Below are 24,313 nucleotides of genomic sequence, written 5' to 3' on the forward strand. Positions count from 1 at the left end.
GTTCCTAATGAATGGCATGTCCAGGACCAGAGGTGACAGTCTAAGGACACAGGGTAGGGCATTTCAGACTGAAATGGGGGAAACTTCTTCACCCAGACAGTGGTGAGCTGTGGAATTCTTTGCCACAGAAAGCAGTTGAGGCCAAAACATTGAATGATTTCAAGAAGGAGTAGATATAGTCCTTAGACCTAAGGGATCCAAAGTTATGGGAAGAAAGTGGGAACAGGGTACTGAGTTGGATGATCAGCCAGCATCATATCGATTAGAGGAGCAGGCTTGAAGGGCTGAATGGCATGCTACTGCTCCTTTTCTCGAATGTTTCTTTGAATACTTCTCTGCAGTCAATAAAACAATTGTTCATTAATACTCTGTACTTTCCATTCTTGGCTAATTTAGTATCCACATTGCTATTGCTCCCGTAACCCCAAGCGCTTCAATTTGGCTGATGTGTGTATGGAGGATACTTTAGCGAATACCTTTTGAAATATAATTTCCATAACGATAGCCTGCTTTTTTTCCAATTGAAGAGGGACTAAAAACAAAAGGTGGTACTAAAAGACTATTGGAAAATGAATCATTAAAAATTGTGTAAAATATGACTGCCTCATCATTCATACAACTTTGACATTTGAGCAGAATGTCAAAGTTGGGCGGCATGGTGGTTAGCACTGCTGCCTCACAGCACCTGAGACCCGGGTTCAATTCCCGACTCAGGCGACTGACTGCGTGGAGTTTGCACGTTCTCCCCGTGTCTGCGTGGGTTTCCTCCGGGTGCTCCGGTTTCCTCCCACAGTTCAAAGATGTGCGGGTTAGGTGAATTGGCCAAGCTAAATTGCCCGTAGTGTTAGATAAGGGGTAAATGTAGGGGTATGGGTTGGTTGCGCTTCGGCGGGTCGCTGTGGACTTGTTGGGCCGAAGGGCCTGTTTCCACACTGTAAGTAATCTAATCAGAATGTATTGCACTACCCTTCTTAGTAAGATTACATGGTGCTTTGTGCTTTATCTCGACCTCATCTATACATTCAACAATTGTGGGGCATAATCAGATTTTTAAAAAGTCAGTATCTTTTATATATGTGCAGTTCTTGGAAACATTCAACTACCTGTAGCTGGCGCTGTTACTATTTGCAGCATTAGACCTTGCCTGTCACCGATGTACACAGCCCAGTTTCTCACACAGTAGGTGACTTTTCTAACATTATGCCGCTTGCGTTTACTTTAATGTTGTTTTAAATATCGATGTATAAATTCTGGATGATCTTCATTTTTTCTTTTGAAGAAAATTATATTTACTAAACTGAACCCTGTGTCTCAGATCTGGCTCTATTTTGCATTTCACAAGCTGATTCTCTTCCCCTCCAAGTAAGTAATTTTAAACTGCATTTTCAGCTGAAAAGTGTAAGATACTTTTATTTTGCTCTGGATCTTCTATATTCCTCTATTTTGATCTCTTTCTTGGTTTTCATCTCTATTAGCATCAGCAAGACTACACTCAGCTGTGTTAATTCCAAGTGTATTCAAATGAGTGCAATTCTATCACTCAGCTTACAATATTAATTGTTTCCTTTCTCGATTGGGTCAATGACACTTGTTTAGCTGTTTCCTATAGCCTTGGCTCGTGATGAGGTTTTGGTGTTTTGTGTTGCAGGACCCTCTGCTGATTGCCCCAAATGTGCACCGAGTTGCTGGCCATGGTTATGTCCTGTACCCTGAAGTGACGGCCTGCACCAGATCCAGCTCATCCTCTTAGTCATAAAGCAACAGGATAATTTCCTAAAACTCTTACTGATTACACTGTATTGTTTTCATTTCCTTACAGTATTCTGGATATATGCTGTATCGAAATACCCTGCCAATAAATTGCACTGAGGGTACCCCACTGGCATCGCCTGAGAATGGTATCCATGACAGAGCCTACGCCATGGTGGATGGGGTAAGCTAGTTATTGGTGTACCTGATTATTATCTAAAATGGTGTTTCCCTCCTCCCTGATGTCAACTTGACTTCTTCATCTGCTCAAAACTAATGCCTTGAATCAACCAGGTGAATATTAAATTATTTGAGCATTACATAACATGGAGATAGTGACAACTGCTGATGCATTCCTGATGAAGGGCTTCTGCCCGAAATGTCGACTCTCCTGCTCCTCAGATGCTGCCTGACCAGTGCTTCTCCAGCATCACAATGTTTGATTCTATTACATAACATGACGGAGTAGTAGAGCTTTGCAGAGTGTTTTGGAGTATTGCGGAGTATTTGTGAATTGTAAAACTGGTGGAGTACTGAGCCCTGAATATCTTTGGGAGTTCAATGCATTAACTGCAGGGACCTGGTTACACAGGCTTGAATGCGGATATAGCCAGTGCTTGCAGGCTGGGGATATTTGGGAACTGATGACTGTGGGCACGTAGTCATATTTTTTTCAAGTTCCTTTGATCATCAGGCAGTGGAAATGTCATTGTTGTGGCAGGAGTGTGCATTTGGCCTCATTGTAAGCTGGAGGCTTTTCCACTGACAGGGGTATAGATAAAGTTAATGATAGTGTCTTTCTCTTGGATGAAGTATTTCAAGACTAGGGGGCACGTTTTTAAGGTGAGAGGAGAGCAATTATAAAAAGACACATGAGGGCAAAGTATTCACAGAGAAACCGTGATTATCTGACATTTGATTATCCGAATTTTGGATTATCCAAACAAGATCGCAAGGTCCAGATGCATGGCTAAATCATGTTATCCAGCATTCAGTTAACCAAACAAAGTATTCCCTGCCCATGGCCTTCAGATAATCGAGGTTCCTCTGTACACAAATGCTGGTTTGCATGTGGAATGAGCTTCTGAGGACATGGTGGATGTGGTTTCAATTTTAACGTTTAAAAGACATTTGGATAAGTACATGAATATGAAAGGTTTGGAGGGATATGGGCCAGGAGCAGGCAGGTGGGACTAGTTTAATTTGGGATTATGGTCGACATGGACTGATTGGGACCGAAGTGTCTGTTTCTGTGCTGCATGACTCTATGATGGCAAGGGTGGGAGTGAAGGACTCTCAAATGTAACTGACTGGATTGTAGAAATTACTTGTTTTCAGAGACGTACAGTGTCAGGCGACAACACACTTAAAAGCACTATGTACTATTCTGGTCTCCATGTTATAAACCGAACATCGAAGAATTGCAGAAGCCACAAAAGTATCCCCACTGATGGATATATTTATTAGTAAAGACTGTACATGTTGGAACTATTTTATTTAGAAAAGAAAAAAGCTGAAGGGTGACCTGATAGAGGACTTTAGAATTATGTGCTGGTGGGGAGTATGGGGGTTTAACAGGGTGGGCGAAGAGAAAGTACTGAGGAGATAAAACTAGGAATCAGACAGTCAAACATCTAAAGTAAAAGTGAACTGCCAAAGACACCCATTAGTTACTCCAATAGTTCCTCATCAGACTTTTGAGTAACCAATCCCACACTTTGTGAATAATTAATTTCCAGACACCAATTTTATATCTGAAAATAATTAAAGGTTTATTAAATACCAAAACCCGTTAGCAGTGAAAAATTAAACAACATGGTAATCTGATCAATGTCTATGCTTGAAACTCAAAACATTTTTTTCACATCCATTCACTCAACGGACAGACAGACAAACAAACATAGTTAATGGATAAAGAAAATAACAAAACTGGCCATATTAATTAAATGTTTTTCACAGTATGCATTCTTTCACAGGCATAGAAATGAACTCCATGGTTGGTTTTCTGAAGCGTTGATCAGGGTCACGTTTTCAGTTCACCTACGTACAGGTAACAATCCTTCTAACTCAGCTTACTGCCCTTTGGGATTTCAGAAGCTGGTGATGGAGGTCAGGCACAGAGTTCTCAAATCTTCATGCTGTGTCATAACAGTCAAGCTCACCTCCCCAGAAAATATAGTTTACAAAATCCAACCATCTTTGCCCAAGACCTCAATTACCATTCAGAATCAGTTATAGCATTAGTCTCTTCCAGACTTGCTGAAACCAATTTCCAGATATTGACTTCTTTAAGTAGTCAACTTTTGCTATCTGCTTAAATATAATGCTCTTCCCAGGGTGGTTGTATCTTTAGGAATCCTTTTAATCTAGACTCAGCCTGTAACTAACCTCCAGGTCTGTCCTTATAACTAAAACCAAAGCTTGTTTGGTCTGACCTTTTCCTTTTCCACAAGCCATTTAAAAGTCCACAAGTCAACTTCAGTTCCAAACTGAAATTGATAAAAGAATAAAGTATTTTTAAAAATGAATAATCAGCAAGGTTTCTAACAAACAGCATAGGTTTATTTCAAGGAAAGCTAGATAAACACATGAAAGAGAAAAGAGTCAAAGATGTCTTGATAAGGTTAGATGATGAGAAGTGAAGAAAGATTGTTCTGGGACCTGAATACCAGCATGGGGCAATTCGGTTGAATACTTTTATTGCATGAACCACTGAGAATATCCAGCATTTGCTGAAATGTATTAAACTGATCAAGTAACGTTCGCAGAAGATTCAGGTGCATAACTCTTACAATTATAAAAGGTTTTGGGAAAAAGAACCACACAAAACAGCTTAGTATATAATTGCAACATTTTCTTTTCCTTTAGAAGAGCTATGTCATAGAATTTGTCGGGGGAAGAAATTGATTCCTATCTCCATCCTTTCTTCCTCTTTCTATTATCTTCCTGTCTGCTTGCCACATTTGAAACACTTCTTATGAATATTAGTTCCGATGTTTGTCAATTTTGTCACTCCTTGTGCAGAACTTGATTTCCAGGTTCACGTAAATAACTTGAAACGCTTATTGAAACTTTTCTTAACCTGTCATTTTTAATTTTTTTGACCAAAGTTATTTTTCAGTTTTTAATTTGCCTGCTTCACAGTACATTTATGCATTTAAGAGTTACTTTAGTCCGATCGCTATAAGCTTTTACTTGAACCCCTCCACTAGTCTGCAAGTTCTAAATATTTCACAACAAAAATCAGTAATATTCAAGCTATGTATAACCAAACGAATATGTCACCAGTGAACTGTTGATAGCGGATCATAGAAAATAGTGGTTACGTGCAAGTCTAGAAATTTATATGATATTCTGTTTAAATATTTAATCTTGTTTTCATATGACATTTATGGTTTGAGCGAGCTATGTGTACATTCAGAGTTGTTAAAATTTAAAGATGTTCAATAACTTAATACATTCTCTGTCTGGAGGTTTCTTGAAGCATTGCCAGTTAGCTTTTGAAAGAGGCCAATTATGTCCCCTGAATTTTGTTAGGAGATCTAAATGTTAATCAGTTACACCGTTGAAAAGAGATTCCCGATTATGATAGAATACAAACAAAGAAAGAAAAGGGCAAAACTAGCCAACAAGCCATGTAGACAGTTCCTTGTTACTGTCATTTGATTATTTTACAAAATTTTGAAAGCTTACTAATTCTCTTTGAGGGAAATTGTTAGGAAAGGGTGCTATGAAAGGAAAGGAGGATCAGAGCTTTTGAGAGAGTAGAGCAGCAAAGATTGAGAGCAGGGGTGTCAGATAATGGCGGAGGAGTTTGGGGGAAATCCACGGATGTGGAAGAGAATCAGTGGGTGCCACCTTCCTTTCAAAAACAAGCTTTAACTGTTTAGTCCATTTCCCCATCACACAATCTCCATTCTGTCCAAAAAAAAAATAGATACAGAAGAGGCCAGACAGAAGAGCAGAAGAAAAAATGAAAGATTGATGGAGAAGAGGAGAAAAAAGGCATTAGTGATAAGCAGAATGTGATGGTACTGTCCGATAGATTGCACGCATCACCATCATAGACCGACTCATGGTACATTAAAAATAAAATACCTGGCCATGCATCTCCATAGTGAATTCCTCTTTGTACTTTTAGAATGGACAGCCTATGGAGAACATGTACATCTTAAGCCAGTGAATTTGCTGCTCTTTCAGCCTTGATAATGCTGCTTGTTCAATTTTATGAATTTGGTTTTAAATTGTTTGGGGGTGCAAATTTTGACTTAAATTTCTGTTTATAAAAAAAAGAGGCCACATATTTATTGAGGGGGAGGTGGGAACGCAGACTATCTACTATCTATCCCCACCTATTCTGAACGTTGTCCCATGCCTCTCTTACCTACCTTGGCCCCTACATGCTATCTGTAGCTCCCAAACTCCCCACTCCTCCATACCCACCTTTAGTTTTATTTCCACCTGCTGTGTGCTCCTGAGCATCCGCTCCTTACCTATAAATTCATAGAATCCCTACAGTGTGGAAACAAGCCCTTTGGCCCAACAAGTCCATACCAACCCTCCGGAGAGTACCCCACCCAAACCCATTCCCCTACCCTATTACTGTACATTTTACCCCTAACTAACACATCCCTGAACGCTATGGGCAATTTAGCATGGCCAGTTCACCTAACCTGCACATCTTTGGACTGTGGGAGGAAACCAGAGCATCCGGAGGAAACCTACATGGAGACGGGGAGAATGTGCAAACCCCATACAGACAGTCACCCAAGGCTGGAATCAAACCCGGGTCCCTGGCGCTGTGAGGTAGCAGTACTAACCACTGACCCACCAAATCAAAGCTCTTTTCCACAGCTCCATAACAATGCTGTACTCTTGACCAGCTTTCCTTACCTGAAGTAACTTCACATTCACTCCTCCGCCCCATCTTAATTTAAGGTTGCAGCTGTTCACATTTTAAAAAAAAATCAGTTTAACTTCCTTCAGTCATGAGAAAAAGCATACTTGCATACTTAAGTTTCCACAACTGCAGCCAGTCAAAATATGACAAATAGAATCTAATGGATGTTCAGTTATGGAAAAAAAAATGAATAAATTCTTACAATAATATCAAAGAAATCTAATTCTGGCTTTTTGCATTTTGCTAATTTAAATCACTCCTCCATTGTTGGTTGTACCTTTCAGTATCTCGGCTCCAAACTCCCGGGTTCCCTCTCTAAATACCTCTGTGCCTTGTTTTTATCCAGAGGACGGTTTGTAAAACAAATCTCTTTTGACTAAGCTTGTGAGTTAACATCTCCTTGTATGACTCGATGTCAGATTTTATTTTATAAAGGCTTGATTAAAGCCTCTGGGAATGTACAATTCAGTTAAAGGTGTCATACAAATATGAGTATTTGTTATTGAAAAAGATTGTTCTGATATTGGTGTCTGGTACAGAGCAAACTTTTCCTAATGTTTTAAATTGAGATTTTTTTCTTGAAATAAAAATAGCTGTGATGTTGGGCAACAGCACCAAGTTCTGTGGCTTTTTATATGAATGATTACGAGCAAAAGTTTAAAGTTAACAAAAAATCTGCATTAATTAGCTTTCGATGAATGTCATTGCTTGAAGAACAGAAACATAATGCAGCTGCATTATTCATTCTTATGACATTATTTTTAAAGTTTAGCTGCACTTGTGAGTTACTTTACTTTTCCGGCATTTACATGTTTTGATTTGAATATCTTTTTTTAACACCAAACTTTCTGCTTTGAAATTTTGCCTGACTGACCACTTCCTGGAGTGGCTATCAAATTAAACCTTGTTTTTCTCTATCTTTGCCTGACACACCACACTGAAGTCAAAATGTGGCGAGATAAGAGAAGTAAACACAAAAATGCTACAACTATTGAGCAGAAAAAGTGTAAACTTCAGTTGCTCAATGTAGCAAAAATTAACAAATTGCATCAGTTTGGGACAGAAAATGATATTGAGGAGAGGCACAATGGGAAGATACCAGCTTGAGTTAAAGAGAATTGAACAGGTGAATGGTGCAGTTTCCTGGCTTATTTCCAACCAGAGTCATTTTAGAGATGGATGGTTAGTGGAGGTGCTCCATGTGGTAGTTATCCAATCACAGCCTCCCATTGAGGATACAGTATAGATGGCGATTGGAATTTTTGATCCTTGCACTGAGGCTGAAACCCAACCAATGAGTGGATGCAGCCTTCTAGCAGCAGAGAGACCAGTGTTTTTTGCAAACCTTTCACTTACCTCTTACCTCAACGTGCCCAACGCAAGATGTGGCTGCACCTGAGAGTTGGCCACAACGGTGGTCACAGGCAGCATCCATGGATGTGGCTCCCCCTCCAAAGGAGCAGTGTAGATATTTGTAACCAGCATGAGAGTCACCACTGTGAAAAGCTCTTAATGGGCTGCACCAACCCTTCTAGCTAGCTCAGCAGCTGATAGTGGAGTTGGTAGGTCTCCTGTTGCCTGACTAGCCTGTCAATCTTAGTGAGAAGCACACATTCTGGCCACTAATTAGCCAGCCAGTCAAACGTACACCTGGTGTTGTGCTCACACCCACAGAACAAACATCCTGTCAAAGAACGAAATGTGACTCGAAGACACCCCCTTTCACTAGGGGACAAAGGTAGGGAGCTTGATGGGTTTGGAATTCCAGAGCCTAGTGGCTCTATGGCTGAAGACTAGATTGTGAAATGAAGAATTTTCAGGGGCTTGCAGGACTGAGAATTTATGACAATAAGAGAGGAACAAGTCATCAAGCAACTTGAAGACGTAGTTAAGACTGGATATTTGTGGAATCAGATGCCAGTGCCAGGTGTACATAATGGGTGAAAATATTTAATACTGGTTAAGGCAAAAGTTTGGTGAAAATTTACTCCTGGGTTAATTCACTAGGTGAATTTCGATGTAATGAACCTTGTACCCAGGTTCACATTGTACACTGAGAGAGCTTTGGGAGTGCAGTTGGTCTTCAGAATCTATATGAGTAACAATAAGCTGACAATCACACTATATGGATCATTGACTTCCGTTCATAGTCTTATTTTCCAAATAGCTAATTTTGTTTCTCCCGTGATTCAAGCAATTTACACTGGGAGAAAAGGAGCTTGGCCAATTTTCTGTATTAGATAATGTTGAAAACTTCGTTCTGGCCACTGACTGCTCCTCTTCAAAGAGAGCAATCTTAACTATATTCAATCTTTCTCAAAACGAAGATTTCTGCGTCACAAAATGACTGCAGCTGTGTAAACCTCACACTGACCATTGTATCGAAAAGTGGCACGTCCAGCACAAAACCCCTGATAGGCTTCAAAGGACCCTAGACTGTCTCGAACAAAACAATCTACTGACAGTCAGCACTTGCTGCTCCCAAGGTTACAGCTTTATTTATAATATCAGTTTGGCTGCACATGCTCAAGCTCCTGTTTTTGTGCGATGTTTTATGTGCCTTAATTGTGACTATATCTTTGTTCATTAGGTTTTCCAAGGGATTCTGGAGAGAAATAAAATCAACACAATCAACATCACTGGACAGGCTGGTTCAAGACTTGACATATTATTAGAAAACATGGGAAGAATAAATTATGGGGAAGGCATCCATGATTTCAAGGTATTCATTGTACATTTTAATGAAGAATAATAGAATCCCAACAGTGTGGAAACAGGCCTTGGCGCTGTGAGGCATTAGTGCTAACCACTGAACCACCGTGCCAGCCCAGGTCCTATTCTGTATCTAATTATTCTTTTTCCTTTAATATGCTTAAAGAATGTTTTTGGATTCTCCCTAATCTTTTTAACCAAGGTTATCTCATGCTCTCTTTTTGCCCTCCTGACTTCCTTCTTGAGTGCACTCCTGTATCCACTTTATATCTCCAGGAGTTCACTTGATCCCAGCGGCCTGTACCTGAACTGAACTTCTGATGTTTTACAGGAAGGGCTTAAATTTTCTGCTGGTTTGGACCAATTCCATAGTATTGAGGAAATGTAACTTTATGTATGCATGTTGCAGCACAGGCTTGAGGGACCGAATGGTCTACTCTTCCTAGTTTGAATGTATGCACATACGTGGACAAATCCTATATTGGTCTAATCATTTTATCAATGATTCTTAGCTCGTAATCTAGACATTACAGTATGTATTATTCTTCCATTTATTTGGGGTAATCAAACCACAGAATGATTATGGTACAGGAGGCCATTCAGCAAGAGAGTTCATCTCATTCGTATCCCCTGGCTTTTCCCCATAACCCTACAAAACTTTTATCTTCAGATAATCCACCAGTAGTCTCTGAGGATTTCAATGGAATTTGTTTCTACCACTGTTTTAGGCTGAATTTTCCAGCTGATGTTTTGGGTTGTAGCTACAGCCACAGTGCTGTTAGGATCTTAGGATTTTAACTCGGCATGTATGAAAGAATAGTAATATAGTTCCAAGTCGATTAGATGTCTGTGTTGTAACTGACCTGGAACAGCTTGACTAAGGATGTGCCTTGCTCTGGGGCACAAACTTTTGATACTATTGCTGAAATGTTGGCATGTGCCCATAGATGTTTCATTGTTTAGTGCCTTCAGCCATTTTTAGATGGCATGGAGTGAATTGAATTGTTCAAGGCTAATGTTGAGAACCTGAGGAGGAGGCTGAGCTGGATTTGAGATTTGGATGCTTTCATTAACTTTATACAAAACACAAACAATAGACACATCATTGGCTGTGAAGCTGTGTCAGAACATGAGCTGCCTTCCTTGTGTGTGACCTCTGCTCCCACCACCAACATGCAGATATCTACACTCATCAACAGCATCCACACTTCGCATTTGTATATAAGACACTTCACAGGAGCATGATCAGAACAAGTTTGACACCCAAGCTATCAAGATGGATAATGAAAAGCACGACCAAAGAGTTAGACCATACACAGTCTCGTAAAAGAGGAGAGAGATGCTAAGGGGTATAGGGAGAGAATATAGAGCTGACCGCCTGATGGTGGGATGAAAGAAACCAGGGTATGTGCAAAATCAGAACTTAAGCACTGTGGTAGTTAGAGAAAGAGAGGATATCAGTAGATGAGCTGAGGCAGGGAAAGTGATAAGCAATGTTCCAGAATGGAAATACAGTCATTTCTGCTATAACGTGATAGTTCCATTCTCATGCTAGTGTTATATCAAAATCATGTAACAGCAGCACCATTTAATGGAGCCAGAATCGCATTATAACCAATACACTCTTTAAAAGTTCGCACTTTAGAAACAGTGTCCCCAATTCATCAATCGCATTATAGTGAGTTTGTGTTAGCACCTGTAGGCAGAATTAATGATGAAGAGAATATAAGGTCATCTCTGATTAATTGAGATGTTGAGGTTGAGACTGGTTGCAGGAGGAAACCCAAAGTCTGTAAAGCACAGTTTATCATAGCTGTGGATTTGGAGAACTCAATTTTTCATCTCAGGTGTGGTTACTTACTGCAGAGATATTTTTAAGAGTAGTGTTTCTTTTGGAGAATTTTCTGGTATGGTTGGAGCCCACTGTGCTGCTACTGTTCCAAAAGAAAATAGGAAATCTTACAGATAGTTTACATGGAGGATATTATACAACTTCAATATGACATAAGATTAATATAAAGTAAAAGAATAAAAGTGTTAAAATGTCATATGCCTAGATTAAATATCTGCCTACTATTACAATGAATTTATTATCATCAATCTTGCTCTTGAACCTAGCAAAAAAAACTACATTCTTCTAGTAGAAATTAAATTTGTTTACTTTGTTCAGTCACTTTTTTAAAAACAGGAAAAATGTGACTGTTTGAATGATTGGCTTCAGCCCATGATTTTCAATCTATTATAGTCTTATTTATTATTTATACTATTCTTCATGTTCCCTTGTAGATGTTGAATGCCCAAATATAACCACAAGGTGGGTTGATATTTCACTCACTGTCTCTGAATACTGTCTTGTAACAAGGAGCCCTTGACCACCAGCGCATTATCAAATTTCAAACATCTTGTAAAACTACAGCACAAATATCTGACATGACCTACACAGATAAGGATGAACATACACATCAAACATTTCAATAGCACATATAGTTGAAACCCAAATATGTAACTTTAGCTTAAATGGTATAAGGACAGCAAAATTAATCACTAATTTTTTTTAAATTGCTTTATGGGATGTGGGTATTACCAATTAGACCATTATTCATCTCATTCTTGAGGAGGTGGTTATGAGCCACTTCCTTGAACTGCAGCTGTGATGAAGATGCATCAATGCTGGTAATGTCCCAGTAAAACCTGAACATTTTAAACGTGCAATAGTAGAATTGGCCAATAAAATGTAGCTACTAAGTTGACACCACGAAGCCATTATCTTATCTAGAAACACAAGCAGTGTCTGGTTTGGTAAGCAATCATTCTTCACCTAAGACAACTGTAGGTTTGGAGTTAGGCAATACTACTTTTGGAGTTATGGGAAGGTGTTAAACGAATCTTTGAGGATTTCAAAGTCATTAAAATTATGACTGCTAGATACCAACAGCTCACTTTCAAATTTTGTACCTTTTTACCAGTGCAAAACCAATAAGAGGAGAAAGTAATGTGCAGTTCTATATCTGCAGTCCCAAATCTAGTTGCCTTCCTGAACCACTTCAGTCCATGTGGCGTAGGGGCCCCCACAGTGCTGTTCGGAAATTGTTCCAGGATCTTGATCCAGTAACACTGAAGGAACGGTGATATTGTTCCAAGTTGGAATGGTGTGAGGTGTTTCAATGCTTCCTCTGCCTTTGTCACTCAGGGTAGGATTGGGAGACAGTGTTGGCGTGTTGTTAAAATGAACAACTCTGCTCCTGTGTAAGGATTGACTGATATATATTTATGTAGACTCTGACAGATGCATATTGACCACAAATATGTGGGGAGCACAATCATTGGAACTTATAGAGTTGATGATGGATCCTTCATCATCTGAAATGTGTCTGGGTATAAATATAGAGGTCAGCTAGACTGGGGGTCATTCTCCTTGTCTTCAGTTAGATGTGTCTGCCTGCACTGACTAAATACTGGATAGAACTGAGAGACAGGATTTGGAATTCCAACAGGATTACTTATGTCCTTTTTGGGAAAGAAATTAATTGTCCCTAACCAGTGTGGCATTTGTGCAACTCCCAACCATAGCTGTTTGCTCTTTGGCAAAAGCTATAATCTTCATGGATTACAGCAGTTCAGGAAGGCAGTTCACCATTAAGGGCCGTGATTTTTTTTCAAAATAAAACAAAGACCTGCAGATGCTAGATATTCAAAACAAAAACTGAAATTGCTGGCAAAACTCAGCAGAACTGGCAGTATCTGTGGGAAGAAAGCGGAGTTAATGTTTCGAATCCATCGTTGACTTTTCATCAGAACTGATAGCAACCAGAGAAACCTGGTATTTATGCTGAAGGTGAGTAAGGGGGAGTGGTGAGGGAAGGGAAAGCTGAGGTGATAGGTGGATTTGGAGCCCACAGAGAGAGAGCTATGAATGGGGTAGATAAATGAGGGGATTATGGATGGTAGGCCAGCAGAGAAGAGAAGCTGAAAAAGTGAGAAATGAGAGTTGAGTGGAGCAGATAATTGGTCGTTGTGCTGAAAGCCAACTACATACTGTACTGTGATAATAAGCCTGAAAATAGGTGAAAATGGAATGTCTATTCTAAAGCAATCCATGTTATAACAACACTGGGTTGCAGGGATGAGCAAAAAAAAATAGGAGAATAGAATCAGACTTTCTAATGTTATTAAACTTGATGTTAAGTCCTAGTAGCTTCAGGGTCCCCAAGCAAAAAACGTGATGGTGTTCTTCAGGTTTATGCTGAGCCTCACTGGAACATTGCAGCAGACTTGTGATAGAAATGTTGACATGGGAACGTGGTGATGTAATGAAGTGGCAGGCAACTGAAAGCCCTGTCATTTTTACCAACAGAATATAGGTGTTTTGCAAAGCAGTCACCCAGTCTACATATTGTTGTGGGGAACATCACAGTCTCGAAGTCAGAATCGGGATTCTATAACAGAGTTTATTGTACAAAGAAACAGGAGCTCCGGAGAGAGAGAGAGACGTTCGTCAGCACGGCTGTCAGCTATGAGTCTCCTCTCACTCTCGGAGCACGTGTCGTGATATTTTACACATTGTGTGGTACAATAGTTCAAGTTCAAGTCTTTGTTTGTGCATTTGTTTCTGTATTTTGTAATACAGAAAATATTACAAAATCATTGTCAGTTTCAGTGGTCGTGATTGTTCTTCCTGAGAAGGAAGATTGTTTTCCATTACGGCAGATCTGAAGTATTAACACTTGTACACAAGCAGTCTCAGGTATTTAACATTTCCATTGAAAGTGGGGGCTGGCTTCAGACACTTCATTGGGCAGTAGACGTTATTGATGTGTATTTTCTCCCCCACCTGCCATAAACTAATCACCTATGCTCTATGTCTTTTGTGCTGGTATCCTGTTAGCCACAGGCAGTATCTGTGTATGCTTTGCTGTATTTTTCTATGTACAGGCTCAGCGGCCATCTTGTGTGCTAAGTGACCATTTTATGGCTCGGTGGCCATCTTGCGTCTGTGGGCCCTGTGTCAGCATGTCCTGTATCAACTCACACTTCAATTTCATCTCCCCAGTGTACAGGAGACAGCAGTGTGAACAGCGAATGCAGTAGACTAGATTCAATAAAGTAAGGTAAATCGCTGCTTCACCTGGCAGGATGTGTCTTGGGCCTTGGATGGTGAGGATGGAGGAAGTAAACACCTTCTGCACTTGCATGGGAAGGTGCCATGGGGGTGTGGAGAGGTGTTGGGAATAAAGGAGGAGTGGACCATGGTGCCCCGGAGGGAGTGGTCCCTGCAGAAGGCTGACAAAGAGGGGAAGGGAATATGTGGCATCCCTTGGGAGGTGGCAGAAATGGTGGCTTACAATCCTTTGGGTGTGGAGGTTGGTGGGGTTTAAATGAATCCTGTTATTGTTTTGGGAGGGAAGAGAAGAGGTAAGGGCAGAAGTGCAGAAGAAGGGGTAGACACGGCTAGGATTGGTGTAGACCACAATAACAGGTAATCCTCATTTGAGGAAAAAGGTGCAGAAGGTGGTGTCATCAAAACAGATGCAATGGAGGTAGAGAAACTGGGAGAATGGGATGGAGTCATTACAGGATATGGGATGTGAGGATATATTGAATCCCTACAGTGTGAAAACAGGTCCTTCAGCCCAACCGGTCACATTAACCTTCCAAAGAGTGACCTTTCCAGACCCATTCCCTTACCCAATGTTTACTCCTGAGTAATGCACTTAACCTTGAAATCCCTGAACAATGGGGCAATTTAGCATGGCCAGTCTACCTAACCTGCACATCTTTGGACTGTGAGAGGAAACCAGTGCACCCGGTGGAAACCCATGCAGACACTGGGAGAATGTGCAAACTCCACACAGATCGTCACCTGAGGCTGGAATCAAACCCAGGTCCCTGGCACTGTGAGGTAGCAGTATTAACCACTGAGCCACCATGCTACCTTCAATATATAGTTGAGGTAACTAAGAGTTGGTGGGCTTGTAATAGATATCAATGGGCTCCCCTTTATCCATAGCACATGTTACCGATGATGTTATTGATGTACTAGAGAAAGAGTTCTGGGTGGGTGCTGGGTAGGGCAGGAACAAGGAATGTTCCACAAACCCCACAAAGATACAGGAATAACTGAGACCCATGTGAGTACCCATGGCCACCTCTTTGACCTAAAGGAAATAAGAGGAGTTAAAGGATCGCAGATGTCTCCATGATGTACAATGCTCCTCAGACAGCTGTTCTTGCTGCACCTGTATTTCTGTATTTTTGCAAAGATGTGGGAAGTGGATGGCTTACAGCAATCTAGATGTTGCCTGATTTGGGCTTTGTATAACTCAAGTGGGACTGCTAACCCCTTCCGTTCTAGTTTTCTTCCGAAAGAACGTCTAGCTTTCCATTAGATGTTTTGATTATTTTCAGCCCCTGTTCACAAGATTGTATTGACCTATGTCCTAGGTTCCTAATTGCCTTTGGAAGTCCACAGTTTCGCACTTCTCATTGTTTAGAAATTATCCTGTCCTATTCCTTTTTGAGTCCAAATTAAACTATTTCACTTAGATTGTTGTCTATGTTTAGGCTTATTTCTGTGTTTTCACCATTTACTTCCATGATCTTCAACTTCACCACCTTTAACTAATAGCTTTGGATGAGAAACGTTATTAAATACTGCCTGGAAGTCTAATAAGTTAAAATCTAAAATCTTCCCCCATGCCACTACTTTAGTCACAACTTCAAAATATTTGATGTGACAGGATTAAGTAATGATCTCTGAGTAAGGGCCTATTAAGGTAGCACTAGTCATAATATGATTGAATTTTGCATCAAGTTTGAAAGAGGGAAAATGGATCCAAGACTAGTATTTTATGCTTAATTAAGGTCAATTGTGTGGCCCTTAAAGCTTAGCCAACTGAAATAAACTGGGCCAGGAGATAAGTCAATGGCAAATATTAAAGGGACATTTCAGAATACTCAGAAAAAAAGTACATTCCTAAGAAAAAAAAAGCTAGGGTTAATTAAGGAAGTTAAGGTCTTCAATTCAAAAACTTAAGGACAAAGCAGATCATTGCTCAAAGATGAAGAATGGCAGAGAATGATTAACTAAATTAGAGCATCAGAGGAGCACTGCTGCCTCACAGCGCCAGAGACCCGGGTTCAATTCCCGACTCAGGAGACTAGCTGTGTGGAGTTTGCACATTCTCTCCGTGTCTGCGTGGGTTTCCTCTGGGTGCTCCGGTTTCCTCCCACAGTCCAAAGATGTGCAGGTCAGGGGAATTGGTCATGCTAAATTGCCCATAGTGTTAGGTAAAGGGGTAAATGTAGGGGAATGGGTGGGTTGCGCTTTGGCGGGTCGGTGTGGACTTGTTGGGTCGAAGGGCCTGTTTCCACACTGTAAGTAATCTAATCTAAAATAGCTAAAAACATTAAAAAGTAGCAAGAGTTTCTCTTGCCATATAAAAAGGGAAAGAGTAGGTAAAGTGCATGTAAGCCATCTAGAGCTTTAGGTGAGGAATTTATAGTGGATAATAAAGAAATGACAGACGTAATGAATACGCATTTTGCTTCTGTCTTAGAGGATACCAATAGAATTCTAATAATATTTGTAAATCAGGAAGTGGAAAGAAGAGAGGAACTTGATGAAGTTATAATCATTAAGGTTATGAGCCAACTGATGGAGTTACAAGTCTGCAGATCCAGATAAACTTCATGCTAGGGTCTTAAAAGAGATTAGGTTAGATTCCCTACAGTGTGGAAACAGTCCCTTCGGCCCAACTAGTCTACACCGACCCTCCAAAGAGAAACCCGCTCAAACCCATTTCCCTCTGACTAATGCACTTAGCACGATGGGCAATTTAGCATGGCCAATTCATTTAGACTGTGAGAAACCCATACAGACACGGGGAAAATGTGCAAACTCCACACAGACAGTTATCCAAGGCTAGAATTGAACCTGGGACCCTGGTGCTGTGAGGCAGCAGTGCTAACCACTGAGCCACCCTGCCACCCATGGAATTGTCAAGGACAGATCACACCTGACAAACTTGATCCTATGATCACACAAACTAGGAGCATCCTGCTCAACCATTCAGTAAGATTGAGGTTGATCTGTTTGACTTCAAAATCCCACATGCCCATCTCCTGCTGACAACCTTGGATTTCCTGTGGTAAATGAAATAATCAGTACTTAGATGTTGACTTTTCAACTTTCCTTATATTCTGGAAAGGTTCCATCAGACTGGAAAGTACCAAGAAAACAGGAAACTATAGGTTAGTCATCTTGATGTCCGTTGGTGGGAAGGTTTTAGAATCGATCATTGAGGAAGTTATAAAAATACAACTTAATCAGGAACAGTTAGCATAATCTTGTGAAAGGAAAATCATTGCTGACTTATTGCAATTCCTTGAGGGAGTAACATGTGCTCTGGATAAAGGGGAGCCCACCGATATACTGTACTTGGATTTCCAAGAGGTATTTGACAAGATTCCACATAAAAGGTCATTGAGCAAAGTAGAAGCTAATGGTGTCGGAGGAAAGGTAAGGAATTCAGAGTAGGGGAAGATTTGATTGAAGTATGTAAGATCCTGAATGATCTTAAAAGGGTGTATATGGGATAGACACTTTAACCTTTAGGTCATTACAGATCTAGGGGTCACTGTTTTAAAATTTGTGGTCATCCTTTTGGGATGGAGATGAGGGGGACATTTTTCTGAGAGTTGTGCAACCTTCCAGCTCTTCACCTCAGAATAATTTTAAGACCATGGTAGATAGATTCATGTTAGGTCAGGAAATCCAAAGCTATCAGTAGGAGATGGGCGTGTGGGATTTTGAAGGCAAACAGATCAACCTCAATCTTACTGAATGGTTGAGCAGGATGCTCCTAGTTTGTGTATTCATATGATCAGGTTTGTCAGGTGTATTCTGTCCTCTACAAATCCATACTGGTGATCTGACCAGCTGAACTTGTTTCAGTCACTCAGTCCTTTGTTATAGCCTGTAGTAAATTCCTGATAGCATATCCCTGCTTTCCTTCTGCATCATCTTTCTTAATTAGTTGAGTGACATGTGTTCCAGTTTCAGTCTTCGTCACTGTGAAGTTGGGTGAAATGTGGAAAATTGTTTTTTCAAGTGGAGCTAGGACCATGTCCTCATCCTGGAGCTCTCGGATTTCTGCTCTTTCATGCCTCCAAACATCTGCAATGGGCTTGAGACCTACCAGGTACTTCCCAGTGACCCCATGTGCTGAAGGCCTGATAAAGGGGACTGTTCATAGGCTTCTCCAAGGAGTTTATCCAGAACTCCCCCAATAAGAGAGAAGGTCTGAGCCCCATTTATATCTCAAAAGGCAAATGGGAATTGGTCATGCATGCATTTCCATTTCTGACCCTGTTCTCAGTACAAGGCACTGCCTCCTTTTGTGTATTTGGGTGTCTGAGGTTATTTCATTGGTTGACAGATGGCAAGGCAACAGCAGCATCAGTATCAACTGCTGGCAAATTGTCTAAAATGTCTCCTTATTTTGCTCTCCCCCTCAGGGACTGGTAACAAATCTAACTTTGGCTTCAAACATCCTGACCAACTGGACCATCTATTCATTAAATATTGACGAAGTGGTGGCCAGTGGCTACTTAAACAAATTCCAGAGGATGACTCCAGAAGCCCCAGCTGAGGTTAATGCGAGTGTGCCAGCTTTTTATTTAGGTACCTTTGTGATTCCAAATGGTATTCCAGATCTACCTCAAGATACATACCTCAAATTTCCTGGATGGACTAAGGTAAGTGAGAGATTTGAATTATATCTGCATAATAACCATGAGCATGGAATGTAACACATTTCAAGCAAGTGTCGTTCTTGTTCTGAGAGACTACCATATGTTTTGAATGGATGTCAGATAACATATGTTGCCCATCCTTAATTGCCCTTGAACTGTATGACCTGCTGGGCCACTTCAGAGGGCAATTAAGAGTCAGTCACTTTGCTGTGGATCTGGAGTCACATGTAGCCAGACCAGGTAAAAAAGGACCTCAGCGAACCAGTTGGTTTTTATGACAACCCAAGATATCATGGTCATCATTCCTGAGACTGGTTTTCAATTCCAGAATTATTAATTGAATTTAAGTTCCTCCATCTGCTATGTTGAATTTTGAACCTGTGTCTCTCGATCATTAGGCAAAAGTGAGGACTGCAGATGCTGAAGATTAGAGTCAAGAATCTGGTGCTGGAAAAGCACAGCAGTTCGGGTATTATTCAAGGAGCAGGAGAGTCCTGACTAAAGGCTTTTGCCCGAAAACGTCGATTCTCCTGCTCCTTGGATGCTGCCTGACCTGCTGTGCTTTTCCAGCACCACACTCTTGTCCTTGTAGAGCCTTAACCTGGTCACCTGTATTATTAGGAATGAGGATGATTTGGGGAGTACAGTGAGAGAGGGACTCACTGAGATTTTTGTAGAGAGAGGAGGAGAACGTCTTCAAGGTAGGCATCCTTGGAAGAGGTTTTGCAGTCAGGTTGAAATCACTAGGGGAAAGTGAGGTCTGCAGATGCTGGAGTCAGAGTGTGAGTGCGGTGCAGGACAATCCCTCGTTCCTGATGTTGATTCTCCTGCTTCTTAGATGCTGTTTGACCTGCTGTGCTTTTCCAGCAACACACTCTCGACTCTGACTCCAGCATCTACAGTCCTCACTTTCTCCCATCTGTATTATTAGCCCAGTGATATTATCTCTGAGCTACCATCTTGTGTCTCACCCTCACTCTGACAAGCTGGAAGCCAAAGGATAGCGTAACTGTGTCTTGCTGAAGTTCAGAAAGAGTGTGCTCCCCAAATCCACCCCCATTCCAGGGGTCAAGTCTAAGTCTCAGAATATGTAAATGATTTGGACTAAATGGAGCACAACACTGATGTGTACTGATGTCAGAGAAATAGATCTCATAGTCTGGATTTATTCATTGAAGAAACAATTTGAGTAAGGGCTATTTTTAAATGCTGTTACACGTAAAACTGAAATCAGGAGATCTGAGGCAGTAGATATTAGAATTCTATTGAACTGCTCTGATGCTGTTTATTTTAGATTGATACGCAGTAAGCAGGCAATTGTCACTGAGCTTGAAGATATCAAAAGAAGAATCACATTTGTAATTGAATATATGAGGGGTGTTGGCTGATTATAAAATTCACAAGATATAATACAGGAGTTCTGGATGTTGAAAGTCATTCATTCCATTGTAATTTATCTGTCAACAAAGGACCCACAGTTTCCTCCTATTGTAGCATCTAATTGTTCCTTAAATGACCAGGGACCTTCAAATTGCATTTGACAACGTTCATGACATCTATCAGTAGCAGCTCAGATAGAAAGTTGGTAAAGCAACAGGGAACAATGGAATTAAAACCAAAAATGCTGGAAATTCTCAGCAGCATCTACAGGGGCAGAGAAATAGAGTAGATTTTTGGGTTGGAGACCTTTTAGTAGAATTCGAAAAAAGTTGAATTACAGAGGTTAAAAGCAAGCACAGAGCCAGGTCAAGGGCTGAGGGATGAAGAAAAAAACTGAAGTGAAAATATGAAATTGAGTGGAATTTAGCAGTGATAGTGTTTGGCAAGATAATGAGATAAGCTAAGGAAACAGAAGGTGGGTGTAGAGAAGGTGGAAATGGAAAAAGTATAATTCTTGTCATCAGCTGCTGCCCAAACTAATGAGGTCACAGATTTTGTTCTAAAGTTGTTGAACTCCATGTTAAGTCCAGAGGGTTGTAAAATATGTAATTATTAGGTTTTCTTGCTCCAGCATCTGTCTAGCTTCGTAGAACAGCTTGGCAGGTCTGAGTCACAGTGGTGTGAAGACATCAAGTGACAGGTAATGGAAGCTCTGGGTCAGGTCTACAGACAAAGAAAAAATGGTTTTGACAGGAGGTCAACCAATCTGTATTTGGTCTTATGGTAGAGGATGCTGTGTACTAAATCGCAAGTGAGTTCGAGTAAATCGATGCTTCATCTGAACGACGAAGAATCAGGAGGTGAAAAGGCTGGTGTTGCATCACCTGGTTTTACATGGAAAAGCTCCATGGGAACAGGAGGTGGTGTTGGAGTCGATTGAGGAGTGGTGCAAGATGTGGCTGAAGGAGAGGGTGGCCAAGCATGTGTTTCATGGCATCATATTAGAATGGGCAGCGGATGATTCACTGGAAGATGATGGGATCAGAGGTTTACGATATGGAAACTGTTATGGTCAGGGGAATGGTGAGCACACGATTGTTGGGAATGGAAGTGGATATGACCAAGGGCTTTGTCAGTGGCAGTCGAGGAGAATCCTTAGTTGCCATGAAAGGAAGACATCTTGAGAGTTATGGTATAGAAAGTGACATAATCAGAACAGAGGCAAGTTTTGTCTCAATTATTCTATCAGAAGGCCATGCTGCATGTTAAATCATTCTGTCTGAGTGTGGGTGTGTAAATAGATCTTGCATCAGACTTGTATTTTATAGTTTGAGTCTGTAACTCTTTGTCTTCAGTTTAATTTAATGCATCATAATTTTCTGGATTTGCCTTTCTCAGGGTGAGTTTCTTTAGTCTGTCTTCACAGTGTGAATACTTCAAAGTCTCGTTCATTTCTCAGCAACTAGAAGTGTACTCAAGATGTTAGCTGGCCAGGATCTAGTATAGTTTGATTGTAGGGATGGTGAATGTTGTATATATACCTAGCTTTGTTGTGGCTTTGCCAGGCAGTTAGTCTCCTATGTGGCTGTAAGCAGCACAGAGTCTCAGAAATTAGTTTGTTTGTTGTAACACCTAATTCATAATTTGTAACATGTTTTACTGTTTTAAATGAACTAACTCATGGAGTTAATCCCTGATAAGCAACCATTATTAGACTGTTATCATTAATGTCAAGATGAACCATGTGGAAAATATCATACTGATGAGAGCTATCAAACTTGGACAGTTGGCAAGCAAGTTAATCTACACGTACAGTTCATGGTCAATGGTCTTAAATGGGCATAAAGTGCATGAGACAACTTTTGATGTCTTTCTTTCATTAAAGTGTCAGTGTTGAAAACACAGCTTGCTAGTAAGCAGACACATTCCTATCAAGGGGACAGTTTAATTCACTCGAGAAAGGCAATTAATCAGGGTGTGTGCCAGTCGGATAGCAAGCAAGGGAAGTCAAAATCATATTGCTAAAATGCAAAATTCCATATTTTAAATTTGGACACAGCAGACCAGAATTCAAAATATTTAAACAGTATTCAGAACATTGATTTCTTGATTTACATGTTGCAATACGAGCCATTAAGATTTGCTTAGCAATTGGGAATGAGGTCTCCAAAGAATTAATGAGTAGGAATTAACAGTCAGAGAGCCAAAAGATCCTGAAATTTATGGTTCTCATTAGAAGACCTACTCATGGTCTGATTAAACTTCCATACTCATCCACTAGAATTCATGTAATTAAGACAGGAACATACAGAATGCTTGGACCACTTTGTTAGCTGATGCAAGGGAAGGATTTCTAGATGGAGAACGAGTAAAAGAATTATTGAACTGGTAAATGCACCTATCCCATAGAAGTTAATCAGAAAGATTTATTAGACAAACTGAAGGCTTAGAGTTTAAGAGCTACAGAAGGATGGACGTAAGTATGATGCGGTCCTCTCAGAATAGCAAAGTTTACAGGTTCGAATTACAAACTCAATTTGATAGAGACAGTGCCATACCTAAGCATAGCAACACAGAAAGATGTGGCCTTCTGCATGCACCAAGGAAATGCCCAGTTTTCACCTCAGTTTGTGAGGCGTGTGTCAGGAAAACCTTCCAGTATACAACAGTTCACTAATTCAATATGTAGGATCAATTAATCAGGAGGGCAAGTGTTAACAACCAAGCTGGATGTTACCAATATTCTACATCGCAGACACTGCAGATTGCAGGTATGCCCTGTGCTGTGACCAACCTCTCATCACAATGCATGGAGGCACAACAGAAACTGCACAGATGATTCAAGAAATAATTATAGAATTGAGTATAAAAGAACAGAACACTTAATGTCTGATGTTGTGAGAGCTTAAAATATCAGTTTTCAGTGGACAGGAGAATGAAAGGCCAAGTAAAAGGGATGAATCACTAGCTCAAGAAAAATTCAATCTTGAGAGAAAGTCTTTAGGGATGTTTCTGCTTGGCTCACAAAGGTGAATGGAAAGCTGGAACAGAAAGGAAGTGGGATGAACTATGAGCACTGTATTGTCAAAGTCGATAAAGTGTGGAGCTGGAAAAAGGCCAGTCAGTCAAGCAGCATCAGAGGAGCAGGGGAGTCAACCTTTCAGGTTGAGCCCTTTCCTCAGGACTGGGGCAGGGAGGGGGGCTGAAAAATAGAGGGAGAGGGTGGGGCTGGGGGAAAGGTAGGTGGGATGGTGATAGGTGGATGCAGGTAAGGGGTGATTGTGATTGGTCAGTAGGAAGTGTGCTGCGGATATGTGGGAAGGAAGATGGACAGGTTAGGTCAGATCAAGAGAGCGGGGCGGAAAGGGAGGGCTGGACCTGGGATGGATTGGGGAGATTTGAAAGCTGGCGAATTCTATGTTAAGGCCGTATGGTTATAAACTCTCGAGGCAGAGGATGAGGTGTTCTTTCTTCAGTTTGTGTGTTGTCTGATTTTGACGGTAGAGAGACCCAGGATTGATATGTTGTCGGAGGAGTGCGAGGGGAAGTTGAAATGGATAGCGATGGGAAGGTGGGGTTGATTGGAAGGTACACACCATATATAGTCCCCGAACCAGTCCCTTAGTTGCGCGCGGCCTCTTCGATGTAGAGGAGATCACAAGGGGAGCAACGATTGCAATAAATCAGGTTAGAGGGAATGCAGGTGAATCTCTGCCGGACTTGGAATGATTCTTTGGGGCCTTGCACGGTGGTAAGAGGGGAGGTTTGAGGGGAGGCGTGGGGGCAGGTTTTGCACCTCCTGCAGCCACAGGGAAAAGT

The 24,313-nt window shown here is 40.9% G+C and overlaps 1 protein-coding gene across 1 annotated transcript in view; it reads left to right on the forward strand.

Moving 5' to 3' along the window:
• The window catches only part of glb1 (galactosidase, beta 1), an 84,754-nt gene that overhangs the window by 29,123 nt on the left and 31,318 nt on the right, over window positions 1–24,313 (forward strand). The window contains exons 13-15 of the mRNA XM_060850270.1: window positions 1,820–1,933; window positions 9,240–9,371; window positions 18,878–19,117. Of these exons, the coding sequence (XP_060706253.1) occupies window positions 1,820–1,933; window positions 9,240–9,371; window positions 18,878–19,117 (486 nt within the window). The remainder of the gene's footprint in view (window positions 1–1,819; window positions 1,934–9,239; window positions 9,372–18,877; window positions 19,118–24,313) is intronic.

The sequence above is a fragment of the Hemiscyllium ocellatum genome, chromosome 34, assembly GCF_020745735.1.
Source record: "Hemiscyllium ocellatum isolate sHemOce1 chromosome 34, sHemOce1.pat.X.cur, whole genome shotgun sequence".
Lineage (NCBI taxonomy): Eukaryota > Metazoa > Chordata > Chondrichthyes > Orectolobiformes > Hemiscylliidae > Hemiscyllium > Hemiscyllium ocellatum.